This window comes from Saimiri boliviensis, chromosome X, assembly GCF_048565385.1.
Source record: "Saimiri boliviensis isolate mSaiBol1 chromosome X, mSaiBol1.pri, whole genome shotgun sequence".
Taxonomy (NCBI): domain Eukaryota; kingdom Metazoa; phylum Chordata; class Mammalia; order Primates; family Cebidae; genus Saimiri; species Saimiri boliviensis.
The window spans coordinates 45,458,328-45,477,670 of NC_133470.1; the positions used below are offsets into that span (position 1 = coordinate 45,458,328).

The window sequence follows — 19,343 nt, forward strand, 5'->3', positions numbered from 1 at the left end:
GGAGAAGGGCCTCCTGATGTCCAAAAGAGTAGGTCCTTGAGGCCATCCTCCTCCACCTCACAGGCTGTGAGGCCACCATTGTCTTTGTGGTTGTGAAGGGGCCAGGAAAGGGAGGAAGGTGGGCTGCAGAGGGGAGGCAGTCAGGGATTCAGTTGAAGATGGGACGCGTGCTGGGGGTGATGTTGGAGGGATGAAAGTTCCGAGGTCCCAGGAACTCCGACACAGGGCAAATCCCTGAGTCTTGAATGGGGTCCTGGGTGGTAGGGCAGGGAGATGGGGGTGAGGCACACGGTAAAGAAGGGGCATGGCGTTTGGGAAGGCTGCGGCCTGGTGAGCAGCCCCAGCGGCGTGGAGTGGGAGTGCCAGAGTGAGAAGCCATGCAAGGTCTCACCTCTACCATGGAAGGTCTGGAAACAATGGGAAGGACTGGGCAAGGCTGTGGAGTCCAAGCAAGCTTGATTTGAGGGGCGTGAATGGCTCTAGTAAGTAGGAGTGTGCCAAAAGCAACAGTCACAAATTTGTGATTCACTGGTATTTTTATGTGGAGTCCATTTGTGAAACTAAACCTCATCTGAGGAGGGCGGTTCCCTTGAGCAGAGAGGTCGAGGCTGTAGTGTGGTGTGATTTCGCCACTGCACTCCAGCCTGAGCAACAGAGCCAGACTGCGTGTTCAAAAGAAATTTAGAAAATAATGTCCTCTGCCTTTTGCCACACACCTTAAGATGATTGTTCTGCCAGCATGGCCAGCATAAGTGGCTTTGCAGGTACTCAGAAAAGGTACACACGTATGCTTAACTGTGGGACTTATTGTGAGAGTATGTTCAAAAATACAATGACAAATTAAAATTTAGCCATGGAGGTGATAAAATATAGCTGTCCTCTCAAGTGCATGCTCCCAATCACGGTTTTCTGTTTTCAGTGTTTCAGTGTGAAATATGAGTTGGCGAGGAAGATCAACCTATCAGCCTAGACCAAGACGCTATGTGGAACCTCCTGAGGTGATTGGGCCTATGCTGGTGAGTGCTTTAATGTTAGTTTGATGTTTTCTATTAGCAGAAATTAATATTTGTGATAGTGTTGTTGCATTAGTATATAGACACTGATAAAATTCTTACATGCTGATAAAAATGATTATGGCATCTCATGAAGGAAACATTGACTCAGGAGGATTTTGTTTTTCTCTTGTGTTCTTCAGCTTTTGCCCATGACTTCTTTCTCATGTTGCCCAGGCTGGAGTGTGATTGGGCAATCTCGGCTCACTGCAACCTCCGTCTCCCGGGTTCAAGTGATTCTCCTGCCTCAGCTTCCCAAGTACTGGGATTACAGGCGCCTGCCACCATACCCAACTTTTTTTGTATTTTTAGTAGAGGTGGGGTTTCATTATGTTGGTCAGGCTAGTCCTGACCTCAGGTGATCCACCTGCCTCGGCCTCCCTAAGTGCTGGGATTACAGGTGTGAGCCACTGTGCCCGGCCACTTTGCTTGTTAATGACAGATTGTACACAGCGATTCCAACACAGAATATGATAGCTTCCAAAGTCTTTGTGAGTCACTTTTCTCACAGTAACCTTCCTGTGGGTAGAGTAACCTTATTGAGCATAGACAATAGAGTTGGAGAAATGTCTTTAGGCTAGTTATGATCAGATATATCTCTGTATTCTGTGTATATTTGTATAATCATGTATTAATAACAAATCTTTTTTTTATTTGCGCGCGCGCACACACACACACACACACACACACACACACACTTCCTAGCCCGAGCAGTTCAGTGATGAAGAATTGGAACCACCAAAACCTGAAGAAGGGGAACCAGCAACTGAAAGTCAGGATCCTGCACCTGCTCAGGAGGGAGAGGATGAGGGAGCATCTGCAGGTCAAGGTGAATGGAAAGGGAAGAAGAATGACTCTTGGGATGTGTGTATGTGTATGTGTGTCATGCATTGTCACATAGCAGGAACAGGAGGAAGTAAAACAATGGAAAGAATACCTGAAATGGACTGGAAAAGTGAGGAGGGTGTATAGTTTGCAGCTTAGCTTAGGGAAACCCCTCACTATGATAAAGTGTGTCCACTTTATGAATAAGAGAATGAAGGCTTGGGGGTCGTGAACAGTTGAGTGGTGAATGCAAAATTTTTATTTCGTTTTTTACTGTAAAGTAGCTTAGTACTGTCCCAAGAATAGACCCAGCTCAGAAGAGCAGGAGCAACTCTAAAAACCAAGTCGCTGAATGTTGGCCACTGTTTCCATTGATTGTTATTTTTATATGGTAAGTTTATTAAAAACTGGATAAATCAGGATACTGCCATACAGGTAGCTGGTTTAGTATGATTTTCCAAGTGGGTTTAGGATGTGATTCGATCCTGTTATGATTAGAAAAACCAAAAAAAAAAAAAAAAAAAAAAAAAAAGAATTATCCTTCCTGAGATTAACATGAGATAGAAATAATTTCTCCTAGATAAAATAGTTTGAAACAAATCATTTATGTAACTCAGATCATGGATTATTCTAGGGATTCACTGTTAACAGTTTCTAGACTATGAGTGACAACAATGCCCATTAATTGCTGTCCACCCACTCCCTTATTCTCCATGCAGGACAGTATATTTGCTGTGATTCACAAACCATGCTATTTTGGTGCTTTGTTCTACATGTGGTTCATTTATGGAATATTACATTTAGGACCTTTGGACCTAAATATAACTTTATTTGAAGAAATTTACATTTCTCTTTATACCAATAGGTAATGGATGTCATGAATGGAAGATTTTTCATAGTCTTCAAATCCAATCAGCTAATGAATCCTCAGAAATTTAAATTGTAATTATAACAGAATTCCTATCCATGTTGTAGTCTTCAGATTTCTTAGCTGATGCCCACTGCTTTTAGTACTTTATGGCTGAATATAGGCATTGTACAAGTCCTGTGGTTTATCCTTAGACTGTCATTTGAGAGAAAGGTCTCAACCTGGGCTGAATGCCATGCACACATAGTCCCAGCTAATTGGGAGGCTGAGGTGAGAGGATTGCTTGAGCCCAGGAGTTCAAGCCCAGCCTGGGAAACATAGTGAAACCTCATTGCTAACAAATAAAGAAATACGTAAAGGTTTCATGATATAGAAAAACAAACATAGAAAGTTTGTTCCTAGTTGCTGGTAATGTTGCAAATACAGCTCCTTCCTGAACTGTGACACTTAAAAATAGTTAAGATGGTAAATTTTATGTCGTGTATTTTTTTTTTTACCACAACAAACAAAAAAACTGTCTACCCAAATTTAGTGTAGTTGTCATATAGTCCTCTAAATTTTCATTCGTATATTTTCAAGACATAACATTTATAGAAAATTTGCAGTTATAGTACAATTAACTCATATACTTTTCACCTAGATTCACCAATTGTTAATAGCTTTTGCTCCATTGGTTTGATATATCTACCCTCCCTGTCTTACCCTGCTGCCCACACACTTGCACACACGCTCATGGATATTATGTTTATTGTTATTAATGGTGAATTGTTTAGATAAAACTTCAGGTATTATGACCCTTTACTCTATGTACTTGAGTGTGTGTATGTCATCAGAAGAAAGAACAAGTTATTCCTTGGATCAGCACTGCACAAAGATCAAAATCAGGAAATTTAACAATGTGAAAATGCAGTCATTTCATACACAGCGTGTACTCAGATTTTCCCAATTATTCAGACAATGTTTTTTCTTTCTTTCTTTATTTGAGATGGAATCTCACTCTATTGGCCAGGTTGGAGTGCAGTATTGCTATCTTGGCTCAATGCAACCTACACGTCCCAAGTTCAAGGGATTCTTATGCCTCAGCCTCCTGATTAGCTGGGACTACAGTTGCCGACTACTGCGCCTGGCTAATGTTTCTTCTTTTTTTTGTAGTTTTAGTAGATATGGGGTTTCACCACGTTGGCCAGGGTGGTATTGAACTTCTGACCCCACCCGAACTGCCCACCTTGACATCCCAAAATGCTGGGATTACAAGCGTGAGCCACCACGTCTGGCCCAGATAATTTCCTTTATAGAATTTCTTTTTCTAATGCAGAGTTCAGTTCAGGATCACGTATTGCATATGCTTATCATGTGGTTTTACTTTCCTTTAATCGTGAATGGTTCCTTAATTTTCTTTGTCATTCATGATACGGATGTTTTTGAAGAGGATAGATCCGTTGGTTTGCAGAATGTTCAGCAGTTTGGGCTTTTTCTTGTATGATTTAAAGATTTTTCACTCAGCGTTTATTGGTGGCTACTCAGGCCATATAAGAGTCTAAGTGTTGGGAGTGTAAGTGCTATGAGAGACAGGATTTCTGCCTTGAGTCATTTAATATGATAAGGACACTCAGAAGGCCAATAACAGAGCGGTGCAAAGGAGGCAACAATGTTGTGTGACGACAGTCTTCAGAAGAGGGTAATATTTGGAAAACCCTGTTTTCCTGTTTTCTGCTAACAGACTCCTGAAATAATGTTCCTGGGATTGTTATGAACACATTTATTATGACACTAGCTAAATCTTTTATTTAATACACTGAGAGCATGAATATGATTTCCTTATTCATATTTCATGTTTTACTGCTTAAATTGATAATTTTTTTTTTAATTTTAAAGGGCGGGAGCCTGAAGCTGATAGCCAGGAGCAGGTTCACCCGAAGACTGGATGTGAGCGTGGAGATGGTCCTGATGTCCAGGAGAAGCGCCTGCCAAATCCAGAGCAGGTGAAACCGCCAGAAGCAGGTAGGCAATTTATGAGGCATGCAAATTGTAGGGTGTCTGTTTCCACAGTATTACCTTCTTCTTCTTTTATTGTTTTTGAGATGGAACCTCACTCTGTGGCCCAGGGTGGAGTGCAGGGGTGCCGTCTTAGCTTACTGGAACTTTCAACTCCCAGGGTCAAGTGATTCTCCTGACTGAGCCTCCCGAGTAGCTAGGATTACAGGCGTGTGTTAATGCACCCAGCTAATTTTTGTATTTTGAGTAGAGATGGGCTTTTGTCATGTTGTACAGGCTTGTCCCAAACTCCTGACCTCAGGTGATCCACCTGCCTCGGCCTTCCAAAGTGCCGGGATTACAGGCGTGAGCCTCCCTGCCTGACCCAGTATTACATTTTTAATAACAGAGAGGTAACAGTACTGACTCCTTAATAATTGAGTTCTTATAACATAAAGGTTATTTGAAACATAGTTTAGGCCCCAGCACCTGACCTCTAGACTGTCAGATATAGAAACACACTGAGTCAAAGTCATCTTGAATGAAAACATTTGATTTTAAGTCCTTAAACCAATAGTCCCTAATTATAAGATGCTTTTGTAAAGGTCTGCTTTGAACAAATACATAACACATTGCTTCTTTCACACTCTGACCCTGTTGAATAGAATGCATAGGATATAGAGATCATCTGTTTGTATGATTTCTTTTTCATAAATCATGAAACCCTGGCCTGTGTCATCTGCAAACCTGTGAATTGAGATTTCATTGCTACGAAGAAAGTGAGCAGGCACTCTGCTTCATGTTTGTTTTTCTGTGTGGAGACCTGAATGCCTGTTGTTAGATCCTGTCAAATTCTGAATTTTCAGGCTTCTTTTTTTTGTTTGTTTGTTTGAGACAGAGTCTCACTCTGTCACCTGGGCTGGAGTACACTGGTGCGATTTAAGCTCAATGCAACTTCTGCCTCCCAGACTCAAGCAATCCTCCCACCTCAGCCTCCTGAGTGGCTGGAACTACATGCACAAGCTACTGTGCCTAATTTTGTTTTTGTTTTTGTTCTTTTTTTTTTTTTAATTTATTATAGAGATGAGGTCTCACTATGTTGTCCAGGCCTGGATTCTCTGGCTATTAATGAATAATCGCTTTTTCAATATTCTTTCAAGAAAACCTTAAGTGACTGAATTATCAAGTGGCGAGAGACTGTTTACTTTCTATTATCTGTGGCATGTTGATCAGTGATGCTTAGCATGGGTGCAAGTAAGATTCTTCTGGGCTGGGTGCAGTGGCTCACGCCTGTAATCCCAGCACTTTGGGAGACCGAGGTGGGTAGATCACGAGGTCAGGAGATCAAGACTATCCTGGCCAATATGGTGAAACCCCATCTCTACTAAAAATACAAAAATTAGCCACGCGTTTTGGCAGGTGCCTGTAATCCCAGCTACTCGGGAGGCTGAGGCAGGGGAATCTCTTGAACCGGGAAGCGGAGGTTGCAGTGAGCCGCGATCGCACCATTGTACTCCAGCGTGGGTGACAGAGCAAGACTCAGTGTCCAAAAAAAAAAAAAGATGTTAAACACCCTCCCTTCCCTACTGTCAGTCTTCATGAGGCTATTTCTAAGAACACTGTAGACACATATATGATACAATCACCTCTAACCATATCAAATGTTATATGTAAGTTTCAGCTTTTGAGACATGAGTTGATAAGATTTGAAGTTCAAAGACCATGACTTGAATACTTTCTGAGTAATCAACTGAAGTATGTTTTTCACATGTGTTTTCTGAATTACTGACTGTTAATTATAAGTGCTTTTGAATTTAAAGGAAGCACTTGATGTTTAGGGAGGAAATTACCCTTAAGTTCTGCAGGTCTACCCTCAAAGTGTGTACAGAGGTTTAACTGGATGTAAGACACAGAATCACCCTTGGGGTTCTGTTTTTAGTCCATTTTAGAAAACCCAAAGTGTAATGTGCTTTGTATGCCTTTAGGGTCATTTGAATTATCTGTTGCTAAGTCATGTTCCCAACTGTTGTGTTTCTGTTACAGCTGAAAAGCAATCACAGCCTTAAAAGAAGACACGCTGAAATGATGCTCCTTTCATGTTGGAAAGTTGTTCATTAAAGTTCTCTCAATAAAGCTTTACAGCCTTCTGCAAAGAAGTCTTGCACATCTTTTGTAAACTTTATTTCTAAGTATTTGATGCTGTGAAATATATATCATTCTTTGAAATATTATATTCTGTTTGAGGTGGTATGTAGAGACCTAATACTTATATATGGAGTTTTCTATCCAGCAACCTGTTAAATATGCTTATGAATTCTAAAAGTTTACTTCTAGATGCTTTTCAGTCTTCAACATACAGAGTCATATCATCTTTGAATAAGAGCAGTTTTGTTTCTGCCATTTTTTTCTATTTCCTTTTGTATTTTTTGTAGAGATGGGGTTTTGATATGTTTCCAGGGCTGTTCTTGAACTCTTTAGTGCAAGTGATGCACCCCTCTCAGTCTCCCACAATGATGGGATTACAGGCATGGGCCACCGCACCAGGCCTGCTGCTGCCATTTTGAAGAGTTTTATTTCCTTTTCTGAATTTATGGCATTGGGCAGACCCACCTGGTACAATGGTGATAGTGGACACCCTTGTCTTATTCATGCTGAAAAATGAAAATATTTAAGCATTTCACCATCATATTTTCTATAGTAGTTTGGACTTTATCAGAGTAAGTCATTCCATTCTGTTCTAATTTGCTAAGAGTATTCATTTTGAATATATATTGAATTTCATCAAACAGTGCATCTATTTTGATTACCAAGGAATTTTTTCCTATTAATCTGTTAATGTAATGAATTAGGTTGATACATTTGTGCTTTTTTATATTGTATGTTTAAAAATTGAGACAGGGTCTCACTCTGTCACACAGGCTGGAGTCCAGTGGTGTTATCCGAGCTCACTGCAGCCTTGACCTTCTGGGCCCAAGCAATAATTGCACCTCAGCCTCCTGAGTAGCTGTGGCTATAGGTACATCCCACCATGCCCAGCTAATTTTTCTATTTTTTTTTTCTTTTTGTAGTGATGAGATTTTGTCATGTTGCTTACGCTGATCTTGAACTCCTGGACTCCGGCGATATGCCCAGCTCAGCCTTCCAAAATACTAGGATTTCAGGCATGAGCCTTGGCCTGGCCAGGTTTTTCTTATATCGGGGTCTTACCCATGTAAAGACTAACCTTATCTGTACCTTTTTGAGGGTGGGCTAACAGCATGATGAAATTTATCATTCTATTAATTTAAAGAAAACTGTCCTTGACTTTCCAGTGTGTAAGTACATGAAAGCATAATGATTTTTAAAGCATACATTGCTATGGGTGTTGGGACCCCTGCACTTTTCACTGCTGTGGGACCATGTCCTTATAAGTACCTTTAGACTGTTTTCTCAACTACAAACATGTTAGGGCCATGGGTTGTGACTGGTAAGGAATGTGTCTTGCTAGTTTCAAGATGGAGTTGATTTTCAAATGATGTCACTCTGGCTGTCCTAGGCTCTTGTTTTCCTGGTACTGTTACTTCTGTGATTCTGATGCTATAAATGATAGACGTTTTAGTATTTTCCTACAGGCGCTTGAGCTTGTATTCATTTTTCTTTCAGTCTCTTTCTGTGACTTGTTCATGTTGAACAATTTCTTTTTGGGATAGGTCGTTATTTCTGTTTTAGCAGGTGGTCTACCTGTCTTTCTAGTCAGTCACCATGGTCCTTGTCCCCATGGTGAGGCCAGGGCAAGAGAGGGTCCTGTAGGGGCGGGGGCTTCAGTTGAAGATGGAGTGAGTTTTGAGGGAAGCACTATTTGAGGTATTTGAGTCCCCGAGGCACAGGAAACAGCAGAAGGAGGTCGGATTCCATTATCCTCAGTGGAGATGGGAATCAGGAGTTTGGGGTATGGGGCTAGGAAAGGCAGCACTCCCTTCCCCCCAGCTGCACGTGCTCCTTGGGCTCCCGTCTCAGTGCGCATGTTCCCTAGTTGTCTTCCGCTCAGCGTGTTCGCCCACTTGGAGAACTCTAGGGAGCTGGGAGGACCCTGTTCCTGCCGTCTGGACACTTTTTCTTTTACTGAGACTCATCTGGTAGGCCCGCATGGCAGTCCTCCTGAGGGCTGAAGTGTGAGTGAGGGTGAGGAGGAGGCAGTGAGCATCAGGCGGGTCCAGCGGGTCCTGCTGCGTGGTCTGTGGTCTCTTAAAGGAGAAGGGCCTCCTGACCTTGAAAGAGCAGGGCCATGAGATAATCTTCCTTCTCTTCACAGGCTGCAAGGCCACAATTGGCTTTGTGTTTTTGAAGGGGCCAGGAAAGGGAGGAAGGTGGGCCATGGAAGTCAAGGTGAAGATGGGGCAAGTGCTGTGGGTGATATTGGCGGGATGGAAGTCCTGAGGTGCCGGGAACCGCTAACACAGGGCAGATCCCTGAGTCTTGAATGGGGCCCTGGGAGTGGGGACGTAGAGGGAGGCTTGGCGGGTGGTAAAGAATGGTTCTGGCATTTGGGAAGGCTGTGGGCTGTTGAGCACTCCCCAGCGGTGTGGAGATCTGAATGCCTATTGTTAGATCCTGTTAAATTCTGAATTCTCTGGCTTCTTTTGTTTGTCTGTTTGTTTGAGACAGAGTCTCACTCTGTCACCTGGGCTGGAGTGCAGTGTGTGCTTACTGCAACCTCTGCTTCCCAGGCTCAAGCAATCCTCTCATCTCAGCCACTCATTTTGAAGAGTTTTATTTCCTTTGTGATTTTATGGCATTGGGCAGACCCATCTGGTACGATTGTCTTAGTGGACATTTTTGACTTATCACTGATGAGAAATGGAAAAAAATTCAACATTTCACCAGTATATTTACTATATTTTTAAATACACTGACTATCGGAGTAAGCCATTTCATTCTGTTCTAATTTGCTGGAAGTATCTATATTGAATATATGTTGAGTTTCATCAAACAGTACATCTATTTAAGTTTTTCTTTCTTTCTTTCTTTCTTTCTTTTTTTTGTAGTGATGAGATTTTTTCATGTTGCTTAGGCTGTTCTCAAACTCCTCAGCTCAGGCAATCTGCCCAGCTCAATCTCCCAAAATACTAAGATTACAGGCGTTAGCCTTGGCCTGGCCATTTTTTTCTTACATAGGGGTCTTACCTATATAAAGACTAAACTTATCTGTATTTTTGTGTGGGTGGGCTAATAGCATGATGAAATTTATCATTATATTGATTTAAAGGAAACAACTATCTTTGACCTTCCTGTGTGTAAGCACGTGAAAGCATAATTATTTTGAAAGCATACATTGCTATGGGTGTTGGGACCCCTGCACTTTGCGCTGCTGTGGGAGCATGTCCTTGTAAGATACCTTTAGTTTGTTTTCTCAACTATGAACATCTTAGGACCATGGGTTGTGAATGGTAAAGAATGTGTCTTGCTAGTTTCAAGATGGGGCTGATTTTCAAATGGTGTCACTCTGGCTGTCCTAGGCTCCTGTTTCCCTAATACTGTCACTTATCCTTCTGCAATTCTGGTGCTACAAATGATAGATATTTTAGTATTTTCTTACAGGTCCTTGAGGTTGTATTCGTTTTTCTTTCAGTCTCTTTTTCTGACTTGTTCATATTGAAGAATTTCTATTTGGGGTAGGTTGCTATTTCCGTTTAAGCAGGTGGTCTACCTGTCTTCCCAGGCAGTTACCATGGTCCTTGTCTGCATGGTGGGGCCAGGGCCAGAGAGGGCCCTGAAGGGAAGGGGGATCAGTCCAAGATGAAGTGAGTTTTGAGGGAAGCACTATTTGAAGTATTTGAGTCCCAGAGGCATAGGAAACAGCAGAGGGAGGTCGGTCAGATTCCATTATCCTAAGTGGGGATGGGAATCGGGGGTTTGGGGTATAGGGCTGGGAACTGCAGCCCTCCCCTCCCCTGCCAGCCGCGCAAGCTCTTTGGACTCCCGCCTCAGTGCGCATGTTCACTGGGCGTCTTCCGGTCAGCAGTTTAGTCCACTTGGAGAACGGCAGTGAACTGTGAAGGTGTGCAGTCACGTTCCTGCATTCCAGACTCTTTTTCTTCTATTGAGACTTACCTGGTAGGCCCACAGTCCAGTCTTCCCGAGAGTTTAAGTGTGAGTGAGGCTGAGGAGGAGGCAGCGGGCTTCCGGCATTCTGCGGGTCCGCTGCATGGCCTGTGGCCTCTGAGGGAGAAGGGCCTCGTCGCCTTGGAAGGTGAAGAGCCCCCTGACCTCTGAAAGAGCGGGGCCTCAAGGTCGTCGTCCTCCTCTTCACAGGCTGTGATGCCACTATCGGTTTTGTGGTCATAAAGGGACCAGGGCAGAGAGGAAGGTGGGCCATGGAGGGGAGGCGGACAGGGGCTCAGGTGAAGATGGGGCCATTGCTGGTGGTGATGTTGGAAGGATGGATATCCTGAAGTGCCTGGAACCCTTGACACAGGGCAGATTCCTGAGTCCAAAATGGGGGCCCCTGTGGGGGGCAAGGCAGTTGGCAAAGAAGCAGCCTGGAACCTGAGAATGCTGGTGAGCAACCTTTAGCCATGTGGAGTGAGGAGGGCCAGAGTGAAAAGCATTGCAAGTTCTCACCTCCGCCATGGATGGTCTAGAAATAATGGGAAGGACTGGGCGAGGCTGTGTGGTCCAAACAAACTTGATTTGAGGGGGGTGAATGGCTCCGTAAGTGGGCGTGTGCCAAAAGTAGCAGTCACAGAAATTGTGATTCACTAGTGTTTTCATGTGGGACCACTTGTGAAACTAAACGTCATCAGAAATGTCCTCTGTCAGTGGGGCCCAGTGGTCCCAGATCCTCAGGACGCTGAGGCGGGAGGATCGGTTGAGTGGAAGGTTAAGGTTGCAATGAGCTGTGATTACGCCGCTGCACTGCAACACAGCAAGAACTCACATCCAGAATACATTTTAAATAATGTCCTCTGCCTTTTGCCACATGCCTTAAGCTGATTGCTCTGCCACCTTGGCCACCATATATGGCTTTGCAAGCACTTAGGAAATGTACACACTTATGCTTAAGTCTCGGCCTTATTTTGAAAGTATTTTCAAAATTAAAATGACAGCATTTGGCCATGGAAGTGATCGAATACAGTTATCCTCTCAAGTGCATGTTGCCAGTCATGGTTTTCTGTTTTCAGTGTAAAATATGAGTTGGCGAGGAAGACCAACCTATCGGCGTAGAGTGCTACGATATATACAACTTTCTGAGGTGACTGGGACTATGCTGGTAAGTGCTTTAACATTTGATGTTTTCTATTAGCAGAAATTAATTTTTGTGATAGTGTTGTTGCCTTAGTATAGATATACTAAGTATAGGATACTTAGTATACTTAATATAGGTACACTAAGTATAGATATACTAACTATACTAGTATAGATATACTTAGTATATACCTTTATATATATACTGATAAAGGTCTTTCATGCTGATAAAAAATGATTATGGCATCCCATGAAGTAAACATTGATTCAGGAAGATTTTTTTTTCTCTTGTGTTGTCCAGCTTTTGCCCAGGACTTCCTTCTCATGCTTGTTAATTTCGAATTGTACACATCTATTCTACCAAAGAGTATAATAGCTTCCAAAGTTCTTATGGGTAACTTTTCTCAGAGTTACCTTTCTGTGGGTAGAGTAACCTTATTAAGCACATAGAATAGAGTGGGAGAAATGTCTTTAGGACTAGTTATGATCAGAAGAAGCATTTATGTATTCTCTGTGTTTGTGTGTATGTATATATATATATATGTACATATGTATGTATTTTATTGACATGTATTGATAATGAAACTTTTTTTTTTTTAATTTACACACACATTTTGTAGCAGGAGCAGTACAGTCATGAACCACCTCGGGAAGTGGAACCACCATCTCAAAGTCTGGATCCTGCACCTGCTCAAAAGAGAAAGGATGAAGGAGCATTGGCAGCTCAAGGTGAAGGGAAAGGAAAGAAGAATGCCTTTTGGGGTGTGTGTGTGTGTGTGTGTGTGTGTGTGTGTGTGTGTGTGATGCATTGTTACATACCAGGAACAGGATGGAAGAGAACAATGTAAACAATGCCTGGAAATTGACTGGAAAAGTGAAGAGGGTATAGTTTGCAGCTTAGATTAAGAGAAATCCCTCACTATGATAAAATTTCTCCACTTTGTAAACGACAGAATAAACGCTTGGGGAACACTTGACTGGTGAATACAGAATTTGTATATATTTTCTGAAGTCTGTGTCTTCCTACCGTCTATGTTGCCATAAAAGTAGTAAATGATTTTGCTTAAACTGCTTAGAACGGAAATGCTTTACTGTAAGGTAGCTTAGTACTGGTCCCAAAATAGACCCAATTCATAGGAGCAGGAGCAACTCCAAAAACCATGTTGCTGAATGTTGGCCACTCTTTCCTTTGATTTATATTTTTATATGGTATGTTTGATAAAAACTGGATGAAGCAGGATATTACCATACAGGAAGTTGGTTTACTATGATTTTATAAGTGGCTTTTAAGAAGTGATTAAATCCATTTATGGTTAGAGAAACTAAGAAATAATTATCCTGAGATTAACATGAGATAGAAATAATCAGAAGATAAAATATTTTGAAGCAAAACATTTATGCAACTCAGGTCATGGATTATTCTAGTAATTCGCTGTTAAAGATTTCTAGAATATGACTGACAATTCCCGCTAATTGCTGTTCATCCCCTCCCTTATTCTTAGTTTGGGACAATATATTTTCTGTGATTGACAAATAATGTTATTTTTTAAATGTGGGGTTCATTTATGGAATATTACATTTAGGACCTTTGGACTTGAATATGACTTCATTTGAACAAAGTTGAGTTTCCATTTACCCCAACAGGGAATGGATGTCCTGACTGAGATTTTCCATAATCCTCAAATCAATTTCCTTTAGAAATTTACAGTCAATTATAATTGAAATGGTTTTTGTGTTGTAGACTTCAGATTTTTAATTAGATGCACACGGCTCTTAGTACTCAATGGCTGAATGTAAGAATTATACCTGTTCTGTGGTTTATCCTTAGTTGTAATTTAAGAGAAAGTTCTCATCTGGGGTCAATAGGCTCAGTGCTGTGTACTCATAGTCCCAGCTACTTGGGAGGCTAAGGCGAGAGGATTGCTTGAGTCTAGTAGTTCAAGCCCAGCCTCAGAAACATAGTGAGGCCTTATTACTAAGAAATAAGTAAATAAGTAAGTTAGTAAGGAAGGAAGGAAGGAAGTAAATAAATAAGTAAATGTTTCTTGATATTGGAAATCAATCATGTAAAGTTTGTTCCTAGTTTCTGGTAATGTTGGAAACTTAACTCTTGACTGAACTGTAACACTTAAAAATAGTTAAAGATGGTAAATTCTATGTTATGTGTGATTTTTACCACAGTTAAAGAAAATTTCCTGTCTTCATAATGTTCAGTGTAGTTTTCATATATTCTTTAAGTTTTCACTTTATATATTTTGAAAATATAATGTTTATAGAAAAGTTTCAAGAATCTTACAATTAACTCATATACTTTTTACCTAAATTCGTCGATTGTTCATAGTTTTTGCTGCTTGGTTTCACAGCTCTTCTCTCCCTCTCTTTCCCTGCATCCCATATACTCACACACACACTTATTGGTATTATATTTATTGTTATTAATGCTGAATTGTTTAGATAAAATCTCAGGTATTAATGGCCCTTTACCCTAAGTACTTGAGTGTGTGTATGTTCTGACAACAAAGAAAAAGTCATTTCTTGGATAATCACTGCACAATGATCAAAATCAGGATATTTAACAATTAGAAAAAGCAGTCATTTAACATACGGTGTATACTCAAATTTTGCCAGTTATTCAGGTACTTTCCCATTTTTTGTTTTTAGAGAGGGAGTTTCACTCTGTCAACCAAGCTGGAGTGCAGTGGCTTATCGCAACCTGAGCCTCCCAGGTTCAAGGAATTCTCATGCCTCAGTGTCCTGAGTAACTCAGATTGCAGGTGCCTGCCATGGCAGCCGGCTAATGTTTTTGTTGCTGATGTCGTTTTGTATTTTCAGTAGAGACAGGGTTTCACCATGTTGGCCAGGCTGCCCTTGAATGCCTGACCTCAAATGATCTGCCTTCCTCGGCCTTTCAGACTGCTGGAATTGTAGGCGTGAGTCACCACGTCCAGTCCAGATAATTTCCTCTATAGAATTTAATTTTCTGATCCAGAGTCCAGATCAGGATCATGTCTTGCATGTAGTTGTCATGTCTTTTAAATTTCCTTTCATCTGGCATAGTTCCTTAAGTTTCCTTTGTCATTCATGATACTGACGTTTTTGAAGAGGATAGGTAGACCAGTTGGTTTTCAGAATGTTCACCAGTTTAGGGTTTTTGTGTATTATTTAAAGACCTTTTTTCACTCACCATTTATGGGTGCCTACTCATGCCATATAATCTGCTAGGTGCTAGTAGTCTAATTGCTAATGAGAGACAGGTTTAATATGATAAGAACAGTGAGAAGTTCAATAACAGAGAAGTGCAAAGGAGGCAACAAAGGTGTCAGAGGGCGGTCTTCGGGAAGGAAGAGGGTAGTATTTGGAAAACCCTGCTTTCCTATTTTCTGGCAACAGACTCCTGAAATAATGTTCTTGTGATTCTTATCCACACACTTATTATTAAACTAGCCTAAGGCTTTCATTGAATAACACTGTGAGCATGATTATTATTTTCTTATTCATATTTCATGGTTTACTGCTTAAATTGTTGTTGTTGTTTTTCTTTTAAGAGCCTGCACTGGAAGCTGATAGCCAGGAACTGGTTCAGTTGAAGACTGCGTGTGAGTGTGGAGATGGTCCTGCTGTGAAGAGGATCTGCCTGCCAAATCCAGAGCCTGGGAAACTGCCAGAAGAAGGTAGGCAATCTATTAAGCATGCAAATAGCAGGGTGTCTGTTTGTACAGTATTATATTTTTAATAACACAGAGGTAATAATACTGCCTCTTTAATAATAAGAGTTCTCTTTCTCTCTCTCCTCTCTCTCTCTCTTTTATTTTTTATTTATTTTTTTTGAGACAGAGTCTCATTCTGTCACCCAGCCTGGAGTACAGCTGCCTGATCTTGGAGGTCACTGCAGTCACGCCTCACAGGCTCAAACAATTCTGTCTCAGCCTCCGGAGTAGCTGGGACTGCAGGCACACGCCACCACGCCTTGCTAATTTTTGTATTTTAGGTAGAGACAGGGGTTTCAGCATATTTTTCAGGCAGATGTTGAACTTCTGACCTCAGGTATTCCGTCCACCTTGGGCTTCCAGAGTCCAGCTATTACAGGCATAAGCCACTGTGTCTGGCCAGTAATACAGTTCTTCCATAAAGTTTATTTGAAATGTAGTTCAGGCGTCAGCAACCGACTTATATACTGTCATATAGAAACAAACTGAGTCAAAGCCCTATTAAGTTACAGCTTTTGAGACTAAGTCCTTAAATCAATAGCTTATAATTTTCAGATGCTTTTGTAAAGGTCTGCTTTTGACAAATACACAATACATTTGTAACGCACATCAGTTTCTTTGAAATATGCTGAAGCATTGATATAGGTTCTAATACCAGCTCTTAAAACATTTGTGAGATTCTGGGTGAATTCTTTAAGTTCTAAAGCTGTCTTTGGTCTTAAAAATAATGAGTTTAGGCCGGGCGCGGTGGCTCAAGCCTGTAATCCCAGCACTTTGGGAGGCCGAGGCGGGTGGATCACGAGGTCAAGAGATCGAGACCATCCTGGTCAACATGGTGAAACCCCGTCTCTAATAAAAATCCAAAAAATTTATCTGGGCATGGTGGCGTGTGCCTGTAATCCCAGCTACTCAGGAGGCGGAGGCAGGAGAATTGCCTGAACCCAGGAGGCAGAGGTTGCGGTGAGCCGAGATCGCGCCATTGCACTCCAGCCTGGGTAACAAGAGCGAAACTCCGTCTCAAAAAAAAAAAAAATGAGTTTAAGTAAGATACTTTGATATTTTCCATTGTGGTTTTTTCATACTCTGATCCTGTTGGGTAGAATAGATAGGATACGGAGATCATCTGCTGTGCATGATTTGTTTACCCTAAATCATCAAACCCTGATCTGACTCATCTTAAAACATGTGAATTGAGATTTCATTGCTATTAAGAAAGTTAGTGGGCACCCTGCTTCATGTTTGTTTTTCTGTGTTGAGACCTGAATGCCTACTCTTAGATTCTGTATAATTCTGAATTCTCTTAATTTTTTGTTTGTTTGTTTTTGAGACACAACTTTACTCTGTAACCCATGCTGGAGTGCAGTGGTGCGATTTCAGCTTACTGTAATCTCTGCCTTTCAGGCTCAAGTAATACTCCCACCTCAGCCTCTTGAGTGGCTGGAACTAGAAGCATAAGCCACCATGCCTGACTAATTTTGTCTTCTTTTTTTGAAAAAAATTTTTATTTATGTATTTATTTTTAAAAATTATTTTATTGTATTTTAGGTTTTGGGGTACATGTGAAGAACATGCAAGATTGTTGCATAGGTACACACGTGGCAGTGTGATTTGCTGCCTTCCTCCCCATCACCTATATCTGGCATTTCTCCCCATGCTATCTCTCCCCAACTCCCCACCCCCCACTGTCCCTCCCCTATTTCCTCCAAACAGACCCCAGTGTGTAGTGCTCCCCTCCCCGTTTCCATGTGTTCTCATCGTTCAACATCCACCTATGAGTGAGAACATGCAGTGTTTGATTTTCTGCTCTTGTGTCAGTTTGCTGAAAATGATGGTTTCCAGGTTCATCCATGTCCCTACAAAGGACATGAACTCATCATTTTTTTATGGCTGCATAATATTACATGGTGTATGTGTGCCACATTTTCCCTGTCCAGTCTATCATCGATGGGCATTTGGGTTGGTTCCAGGTCTTTGCTATTGTAAACAGTGCTGCAATGAACATTCGTGTGCACGTGTCCTTGTAGTAGAATGATTTATAATCCTTTGGATATATACCCAGTAATGGGATTGCTGGGTCAAATGGAATTTCTATTTCTAGGTCCTTGAGGAATTTGTCACACTGTCTTCCACAATGGTTGAACTAATTTACACTCCCACCAACAGTGTAAAAGTGTTCCTATTTCTCCACATCCTCTCCAGCATCTGTTGTCTCCAGATTTTTTAATGATCGCCATTCTACCTGGCATGAGATGGTATCTCAATGTGGTTTTGATTTGCATTTCTCTGATGACCAGTGATGATGAGCATTTTTTCATATGTTTGTTGGCCTCATGTATGTCTTCTTTTGCAAAGTATCTGTTCATATCCTTTGCCCACTTTTGAATGGGATTATTTGTTTTTTTCTTGTAAATCTGTTTTAGTTCTTTGTAAATTCTGGATATCAGCCCTTTGTCAGTTGGGTAAACTGCAAAAATTTTTTCCCATTCTGCTGGCTGCCGATTCACTCTAATGACTGTTTCTTTTGCCGTGCAGAAGCTGTGGAGTTTGATTAGGTCCCATTTGTCTATTTTGGCTTTTGTTGCCAGTGCTTTTGGTGTTTTGGTCATGAAGTCCTTGCCGATGCCTATGTCCTGAATGGTTTTGCCTAGATTTTCTTCTAGGGTTTTTATGGTGTTAGGTTTTATATTTAAGTCTTTAATCCATCTGGAGTTAATTTTAGTGTAAGGTGTCAGGAAGGGGTCCAGTTTCTGCTTTCTGCACATGGCCAGCCAGTTTTCCCAACACCATTTATTAAACAGGGAATCCTTTCGCCACTGCTTGTTTTTGTCAGGTTTGTCAAAGATCAGATGGTTGTAGATAAGTTGTGTTGCCTCCGAGGCCTCTGTTCTGTTCCATTGGTCTATATCTCTGTTTTGGCACCAGTACCAAACCAGTACCATACTGTTTTGATTACTGTAGCCTTGTAGTAAGTTTGCTAGTGTGATGCCTCCTGCTTTGTTCTTTTTGCTTAGAATTGACTTGGCTATGCGGGCTCTCTTTTGGTTCCATATGAAGTTTAAGGTGTTTTTTTCCAGTTCTGTGAAGAAGGTCATTGGTAGCTTGATGGGGATAGCGTTGAATCTGTAAATTACTTTGGGCAGTATGGCCATTTACACGATATTGATTCTTCCTAACCATGAACATGGAATGTTTCTCCATCTGTGTGTGTCCTCTCTTATTTCGTTGAGCAGTGACTTGTAGTTCTCCTTGAAGAGGTCCTTTACGTTCCTTGTTAGTTGTATTCCTAGGTATTTTATTCTCTTTGTGGCAATTGTGAATGGCAGTTCATTCTTGATTTGGCTTTCTTTAAGTCTGTTATTGGTGTATAGGAATACTTGTTATTTTTGCACATTGATTTTGTATCCTGAGACTTTGCTGAAGTTGCTTATCAGTTCAACCGTTGTGGAAGACAGTGTGGCAATTCCTCAATGACCTAAAAATAGAAATCCCATTTGACCCAGCAATCCCATTACTGGGTATATATCCAAAGGATTATAAATCGTTCTACTATAAGGACACATGCACACGAATGTTCATTGCAGCACTGTTTACAATAGCAAAGACCTGGAACCAACCCAAATGCCCATCGATGATAGACTGGACAGGGAAAATGTGGTACATATACACCATGGAATATTATGCAGCCATCAAAAA

The 19,343-nt window shown here is 41.3% G+C and overlaps 1 protein-coding gene across 1 annotated transcript; it reads left to right on the forward strand.

Moving 5' to 3' along the window:
* The first annotated feature begins 935 nt into the window (after window positions 1-935).
* On the forward strand, window positions 936-5,889 carry LOC141579903 (G antigen 10-like). The gene is made up of 4 exons (XM_074391585.1): window positions 936-1,016; window positions 1,758-1,881; window positions 4,621-4,746; window positions 5,801-5,889. Exons 1-4 carry the CDS (start codon window positions 936-938, stop codon window positions 5,887-5,889), a joined length of 420 nt encoding a protein of 139 aa, XP_074247686.1.
* Window positions 5,890-19,343: the final 13,454 nt, after the last annotated feature.

Excerpts from the sequence above, each read along its gene's own strand:
- LOC141579903 (XM_074391585.1), top strand. The coding sequence starts at position 936 with ATGAGTTGGCGAGGAAGATCAACCTATCAGCCTAGACCAAGACGCTAT. Across the intron at positions 1,017-1,757 it reads AGGTGATTGGGCCTATGCTG|CCCGAGCAGTTCAGTGATGA; the intron begins GTGAGTGCTTTA and ends CACACTTCCTAG. Across the intron at positions 4,747-5,800 it reads GGTGAAACCGCCAGAAGCAG|AGATGAGGTCTCACTATGTT; the intron begins GTAGGCAATTTA and ends AATTTATTATAG.